The sequence below is a fragment of the Sinocyclocheilus anshuiensis genome, unplaced genomic scaffold (genome assembly GCF_001515605.1).
Source record: "Sinocyclocheilus anshuiensis isolate Anshui unplaced genomic scaffold, SAMN03320099.WGS_v1.1 scaffold8962, whole genome shotgun sequence".
NCBI classification, from domain to species: Eukaryota; Metazoa; Chordata; class Actinopteri; order Cypriniformes; family Cyprinidae; genus Sinocyclocheilus; species Sinocyclocheilus anshuiensis.
The window spans coordinates 499-8762 of NW_015540831.1; the positions used below are offsets into that span (position 1 = coordinate 499).

At 35.4% G+C, this 8264-nt stretch overlaps 1 protein-coding gene across 1 annotated transcript; it reads left to right on the forward strand.

Moving 5' to 3' along the window:
• The first annotated feature begins 2017 nt into the window (after window positions 1–2017).
• Window positions 2018–6832, forward strand: LOC107687354 (natural killer cell receptor 2B4-like). Its single transcript, XM_016484632.1, has 6 exons — window positions 2018–2104; window positions 3013–3351; window positions 3520–3822; window positions 5030–5149; window positions 5644–5711; window positions 6254–6832. The coding sequence occupies exons 1-6, from the start codon at window positions 2059–2061 to the stop codon at window positions 6305–6307; spliced, it is 930 nt and encodes a 309-aa protein (XP_016340118.1). The 5' UTR covers window positions 2018–2058; the 3' UTR covers window positions 6308–6832.
• Window positions 6833–8264: the final 1432 nt, after the last annotated feature.

The following is an 8264-nucleotide window of genomic DNA, read 5'->3' on the forward strand; positions in this document are numbered from 1 at the left end:
AGCCTCCTGGTCTTGATTTGAGAGGTGATCAAGACACTAATGGTCACTCTGGTTGAGCTCCATGATCTTATATGGAGATGGGAGAAACTTACAAAAGGACAGACATCACTGCGACACTCCACAGTCTGGGCTTGATGGCAAAGTGACCAAACTCAAGCTCCTCCTCAGTAAAGATACATAAAACCCTGATTGGAATTTACAAAAATACACCTAAATAACTCTCAGACTATGAAAAAAAAAAGATTCTCTGGTCTGATGAACCTCAATTCCTTATTCATGTCTGAGAGAAACCAAGCACCGCTTGTCACCTGCATAATACCATCCCAACGGTGAAGAATGGTGGCGGCAGCATCATGCAGTGGGGGTGTTTTTCAGCGGCAGGGACTGGGGAAGTGAACAGAGAAGACGGAAAGCTGAATGTAGCTAAATACAGAGATTTCCTTAATGAAAACCTCAGAACCTCAGACCGGGCTGAAAGTTCACCTTCCAATATGACAATCACCCTACACACACAGCCAAGACAATGCAGTAGTGGCTTAAGCACGACTCTATGAACATCCTTGAGTGGCCTGGCCAGAGCTGGGACTTGGAGCCAATCAGACATCTTTGGAGAAACCTATAAATGGCTGTCCACCGATGGTCCCCAGCCAACCTGACAGAGCTTGAGATGATCTAAAGAGAAGAATGGCAAAAAAACAAACAACAGATTTATGTTGGGAAAAAAGTAATTTAAAGCTGTTTAACCTAATAACGCAACATAACAAAATGTGAAAAAAATGAAGGGGTATGAAGACTTTCTATAGGCACTGTAAATTCACTTACATTAACCTGAAACAAGAAATGCAACAAATGGAATTTGTTATAAACAAAAGCTCTACAAAAGCTTAAGGAAATTTATATCTATATTTTTCGTCTATATCAAGCGTCACTATCAATTTTCAAGATGTCATGATTATAGCAAAGAGGAGTACAGCTGCAGAAAATATCGGCGTAAATCAATTACCACTCGTATGTGAAAAAAATGCCTGAAAATGTGAAGTGTGTTTGTGGCTAAACGTGCGATTCACAATATCCAACATATCTGCATAGCATGTTCGCTTTATGCAAAGACAAGAATAAGGAGGTTGTAGTTCACAGAGAATGTTTTGCATATAAACCCTTGGCAAATAAACTCGTTAGGCAACTTTTCACTCCATGTCCATCCAGCACTGTGTCATTTATATCTAAATTATTTATTGTGTTTAGCATTTGTGGTGGCTGGTATTCACAACTATAGTAGTAGCATGCATCGTACACACACACACACACACACACACACACACACACATGTTGTGCACACACACACACACACACACACACACACACACACACACACACACACACACACACACACACACACACACACACACACACACACACACACACACACACACATTTTCTTCTTTTTTATTTTACAAAGTTGGGGACACAAAATTATTATATAGGCTATTCTGTTCTTTTTGATATTCTACTCTTCATTTGATTAAAATAGTGATATTACCTTGATTTTATTTTGTTACACACCACACTGTCTCATGTTTCATCTTAACGTTTACATGCACACCAAAAAAACCTAGCAGGAATGCTGTTTTCTAACTTTAGTTTCTTCAAACACATGCGCAAAAACGCTTGTTCGCTTTAATCGCGTAATAAAATCGGCGTTCGCCTTTATAAGATGTGTCAGCGCTCCTTTCCTCAAAAACCTTGGAATAAAACGCAGGACTTCGAAAAACAAGTCACAGCAAACGCAAATGATGATTGTGTATAAGCAAGCATTTTCTGGGCTTCCATTAACGTATTAAATGAAAAAAAGGAGAGGCAATAGTCTGGCCATGTGGAAGCCTACTACTAATTAATTATTTTTCGGACTAAAACTGCCAACCCACAATCAACGGAGCTGCATCAGCAATGACGCCGCCTTTTTCCAGTAGGTTTCGTCTATAGGTGAAGAGACCTCTGAATATTATTCTCAGAAATGTCTCGGTTTATGCTTTCAGACTGTTTTGGCTTTTAACGAATATGGTGTTTCATGCATTTTTCTGTTTATGTCTGTGGCTTTTGGGAGGTAAGTTATGTTTTTATTGCTTCAGTTCTTCCCCTAGGCTATACAATCAAACTATTCCAGTGTGTTCTAACAGTTTGAATGGAAACAGGAATGCTTGTGAAAATAATGGTGTAAACTAAAACGTCATCTTCGTTGAATTTTGAATTGAATGGGGATTGAAAACTTAGACCCAGGAATGTTAAAATTATAAATCGAATGTGCAGTTTACAGCATTTTAAAAGATGTACAGTTTGCCAAGACATATTAAACTTAATCTACAGCCTACATACGATTGAATCACTTTAGTTTTAGCCCAAAATTGTCATTTGCTCTCCATCACGTGTTTCCAAACCTGTATGACTTGTATGTGGAATAGCCTGCAAAACAAGGTATTTTGCTGGTTCATCCTTTTTAAACATTCACAAAAGTGAAAAATACAGTATAGCACCAAAGAGAATAAACCCATATTTGACAACTAGTGAAAAGCGTCATCGTTTATTCACCTGTATGTCATTCATGTTGTCATGTTCTTTATCTGCGGAACACAAAGAAGATATTCTGAAGAACAGTGGGGTCCAAACAACAATTGACTTTCACTGTATTGACAAAGAAAACACAGATTATCTTCTTTTGTTCCATCACAGATGGAAATCAGTCATACAGGTTTGGAATGACATGAGGGTCAGTAAATGATGACAGAAGCTTCATTTTTGGAGAACTGTGCCTATCCCCACATTTCATTATCATGCTGTTTATTGTGTAAACCAGTTGTGTAAAAATGAAGCTTGATACTTTTGTTCTATTTTTCATACTTATAAATTCTTATGTTAAAAAAAATTGTAATGGAGTTTTATTTTTGTTTTCAAATAAACTCTGAAAGATATCTGAGGTGATAATCTTTGACTGTTTTGCCGACTCTTTTCTTCCAGGTGTGTCTGATGTTTATACAGATGAAACCATGACGATATCAGTCATGGAGGGAGATTCTGTCATTTTAAACACCAATGTTACTGAACTACAGAAAGATGATCAGATACTGTGGTCATTTAGACTTCAGAATTCAGAGACTCGTATTGCTGAAATCTATAAACAGATCATCTCTATATATGCTAGTGGTGAGAATGAGAGATTCAGAGACAGACTAAAGATAGATGAACAGACAGGGTCTCTGACCATCACAAACATCAACAGACTACACTCTGGACTTTATAAACTACAGATCATCAGTGGAGTGATCAAACACATGAGCTTCAGGATTGCTGTCTATGGTGAGTAAACTGAATAAATCATATTAAAAGAGTTTTTAATTTTAAATCAAATGCAAAACTGACCATCTGGAAGCACATTGTTATTGATCTATGATGATTGACGGTCTTTAAAAACATCATTATCAGTAATTGATTGTTCCTGACGTGTTTTTCTTTCATGTTTTTTAGGCATTCTGCCTGTTCCTGTCATTATCAGAGACTCTTCACACAATTTTTCTTCATCATCAGGATCATCAGCGTCCAAATGTGTGCTGCTGTGTTCAGCTGTGAATGTGAGTGATGTTACTCTCTCCTGGTACAAAGGAAACAGTTTATTGTCCAGCATCAGTGTGTCTGATCTCAGCATCAGTCTCTCTCTACCTCTGGAGGTGGAATATCAGGAGAAAAACACCTACAGCTGTGTGCTCAACAATCCCATCAGTAACCAGAGCAGACATCTGGACATCACTCAACTTTGTCAGCCAAATTCAGGTATGTCAGTAGTTGGGACTTTTACACTGGGCGCATTTACTGTTCACCTAATAACTGCCCGTGTAAAAACTCCCTTAGAGTCCATAATTGGACTGTTTGATGCAGTTAATAATGTAATGCTGGTTGATCGGTCAAATGTTTTATTGAGTTGTTAAACTCCCATTGGCTCACACAAATTAAGCATTTTGACTAATCACACCTTTTTAGGTGTGTGTGTGTGTGTGTGCTCTTAAATGTGGGTTTCCCAGCACATTATATGAAGGTTATATTCTTAGCTATATAAATGATAGAAATTAAACTTCACAGACAGTCGAGTGTGTATGAGCATAAGCATCCCAGCTAACATGGAACATTCCCGCAACTTTCACTAATGTTCTGTAAAGGTTAAGATAAATGTTACTATAAAATGTTCTTTAAATAACATTTTTAGAACATTCATATAACATTAGTAACATTTGATATGTTCTTATGATGTTGAACTTGAGAGAAACATTCTTAGAACAATGTTCTTCGAATGTCTTCATGATGTCTTTACTGAATGTTATGGTTATGGTTGAGTGAACACATTCTAAGAACAACATTTTCGGAAAATCCATTTTATTCTTGATGAATGTTATCATTGACCTTCTTGGAATATTAAAAAATAAAGTAAGAACAATACAGGTAGGGGAATGCTGGACTATTATCGAAACCCTTCAACAGGAAACCTGAACATTTTTAAAACATGCATTGGTAACACTTTACAATAAGGTTCATTAGTTAACATTAGTTAACTACGTTAGTTAACAAGAACTAAGAATGAACAATAGTACTTTAGCATTTATTAATCTTAGTTAATTTCAACATTTACTAATGCATTATTAAAATCAAAAGTTGTGCTTGTTAGCATTAGTTAATGCACTGTGAGTTAACAGGAACTAACAATGAACAACTGTATTCTCATTAACTAACATTAAGAAATATTAATAAATACTGTAATAAATGTACTGTTCATTGTTCGTTCGTGTTAGTTAATACATTACGAACCGTATTGTAAAGTGTTACCCATACATTTCTTAGCTGGGAAATCGCTCTATATTCACTTTAGAGGAGTACACTGAGCAAGATGTGGAATTATATGTTTTTCAATATAGAAAATATTTTTTTATCTTGTTCATCTTTGTCACTTACAGTCGTCTAATGACTGTTTGTGTTTTATCCATTACAGAATCCAACCAAACTTCACTTGTTCTTGTTGTGTTGCTCTTGCTCTTGCTGCTGCTAGTGGTCCCAGCTGTAGTTGTGTTGATCTGTCGCCGCAGAAACTACACACAAGCAAAACAAGAGGGCAAGTATTAAATACAACCAAATATATAGATACTGTAATAAATGTACTGTTCATTGTTCGTTCGTGTTAGTTAATACATTACGAACCGTATTGTAAAGTGTTACCCATACATTTCTTAGCTGGGAAATCGCTCTATATTCACTTTAGAGGAGTACACTGAGCAAGATGTGGAATTATATGTTTTTCAATATAGAAAATATTTTTTTATCTTGTTCATCTTTGTCACTTACAGTCGTCTAATGACTGTTTGTGTTTTATCCATTACAGAATCCAACCAAACTTCACTTGTTCTTGTTGTGTTGCTCTTGCTCTTGCTGCTGCTAGTGGTCCCAGCTGTAGTTGTGTTGATCTGTCGCCGCAGAAACTACACACAAGCAAAACAAGAGGGCAAGTATTAAATACAACCAAATATATAGAAGTGTCAAAAAATCTTGGAAACACAATTTCAGTTTCTTAACCTTTTTATTATTATTTTATACATTATTATCAAACAGCTCAGAGTAATGAGGAGGAGGTTGATTATACTGATGCGACATTTATTAAACATGGAGATCAGGATACGGTAAGATATGTTTTGCTATTCTCTGCTGTAGTTTGTTTATATACATGATGTTATATCATTTAACACTCAGACATCATACACAATTTAAAAAAAATCGGCATTTAATGTTTCTTAATGTGCTTATGATTTGTTTTCTTTTGTGGATCGAGTAATGAATCCGTCTCTAAAAACTGCATTTCATCTTATTTGAACATGATTCAAGCCCACAGATCACTCTAAGGATCTGCTGTTTGTTTTATGTGCATTGGCTGTGACTTTGAATGCTTTGACTGTCCATTATTTCTGCATTTTCTGTGCATGAGCTTATATCGTCACAAAGCTCCCATGAATAGATGCTGAATCCAATGGGACACTTCTTTTCCTATTTTAACTGTCTTTGCGGCAATAAAAAAACCCCCATCGCACATAGTGTGTTTTTTAATTTATTGAAATTATGTGTATATTATTTGTCATTTTCATTTTCTGACTGTGCTTTAAGCATGTGTTGTATCATTATTGTGATCTTATCTCTCTCTTGACTTCCCGATGTGTGTCTCTTACAGGGGTCTAATGGACACGATCGGACGGTGTATTCAGAAGTTGTTTTGCGACGATGATCATGTAGACTGTATTATCATACACCTCGGTTTATTACAGGGCAGAGCATGTTGAGGTGTATATCAGCATGTAGCAAAGTTCAAAACCCCAGTTAAACTCCAAATGCACTGGTTGTAGCTACAAATGACTGAATTTCAGCATTTAATTGAAGTAATTTCTAAAAATTTTTTTTTGATCTTTATTAAGAAAGACCACGTCACATTTAAGGGATTTTCATATACTCGTAAACAAATACAATAAGGTCAAATGTGTTCTGTACTGTGGGATGCTTGTATAATCGCTGTGCTAATGGCTCCCTCTGCAGACTCTTTGTAACACTTACAGGTTGGTATAATGGGTTTGGCTCTCTGCTGGTAGATAACCATATGTGGGACAAAAAGCTAAATTTTCCAAATGAAGGAAAATGAATTTTCAAAACTTTCAAAATTTCAAATAACTGCCTTTTGAAAAGTATTCTGAAAAAGCAATTTCAGCACTCCTACTTGGAAGATAAGACCATTAACACAGGTCATTTTTAATTTATTGCTGCCTACCTATATTTCTAAAACATCAGTTCAAGAATATAATCTCAGGTTCTTTTAATTATTTATGTCATTATGGTGTAATCTGTGTATGAATTTACACATTAAATATTGTAATTTGATGTAATCAGCAAGCAAGAATTTTCTATGTGCATTCGGTAGGTAGTGAATTACTTAGCCTACACGTGATGCATTTACTCATATGAAGTTTTTCTTTTTCTGAAGAAAGGTGTCACAATGTAAAACATTGTAAATAATGCACTATTTAACAAAGTTTTGCAATAGTTATCAGTATTATCTATGTCTGTGTAATGCGGTTAATTTATGGACACTGAATGAAGCTCTTGGCAAAATATCAGTAACATCTGAATGAATATCTCCAGTTTTAGAGTCAATTTAACCTGACAAACCCAGTTCATGTGATTTAATGTGACTGATGAATTGAGTTTTATCTTTATTCAAATTGTTTGAATGTAGTCATTTTTAGTAATGCACTGAAGTCTATATATAAATGCTGCCTGTCACCTTTTTTGCTTCACTTAAGTTCTTTAGTACTTGACATTTTTAGGCTGTTGAAGTGATTTGTGTATTAATGAGCAAGCATTATTAAACATTCTCTCTGCGCTGATTATTTTTGTCTCTTTATGCCACAGTAAAGCCCTGATGTAGAGGATTGACCAATGTCATGTTCAGTGAAATGCATGTAAGTTTATTCATGGAAAACTGATGCACATTTTTAATTATATTTTTTATGAATCCCAGGATCAGATGTTGTTTTCAGTCATTAGATTGGATTCTGTTGTTTGTATGTTACACTATTGACCAGTGTTGGGGGTAATGCATTACAAGTAACGCAAGTTACGTAATCAGATTACTTTTTGGTAACACTTTATTTCGATAGTCCACTTTAGACATTCTATTAACAGTAAGTAACTTTGCAACTACATGTCAACTAGCAGTTAGTAGAGTATTAGTAGACTGTCTGCTTAATATCTTCTAACACTTTCTTTGTCAACTTATTCTACTAACCCTAAACCTACCCTAACAGTCTATTCTGAGAGTTAGTAGACATGTAGTTGCAAATTAATGAGAATTAGTTGACATGTAGTTGACATGTAGTTACAAAGTTACTTATAGTTAATGGAATGTCTAAAGTGGACTATCGAAATAAAGTGTAACCTACTTTTTTTAAAGTAACTAGTAAAGTAACGCATTACTTTTTAATTTAGAAGGAAATATCTGAGTTACTTTTTCAAACAAGTAACTCCAGTTACTTTTTCCCCCCATGTATTGACTGACAGCTCTTGTGTTGCCATATTGAGAGAAATCGGGAGTAAGTGCAGAGGTGTTGTGTGCGCTGTGTGAACGTGATGCTTACTGTAATTCTACACTAAATATGAACAGATTCAGTTTTCCTCAAAATGAATAAAAACAG

Excerpts from the sequence above, each read along its gene's own strand:
- LOC107687354 (XM_016484632.1), top strand. The coding sequence starts at position 2,059 with ATGGTGTTTCATGCATTTTTCTGTTTATGTCTGTGGCTTTTGGGAG. Across the intron at positions 3,823-5,029 it reads ACTTTGTCAGCCAAATTCAG|AATCCAACCAAACTTCACTT; the intron begins GTATGTCAGTAG and ends TATCCATTACAG. Across the intron at positions 5,712-6,253 it reads AACATGGAGATCAGGATACG|GGGTCTAATGGACACGATCG; the intron begins GTAAGATATGTT and ends TGTCTCTTACAG.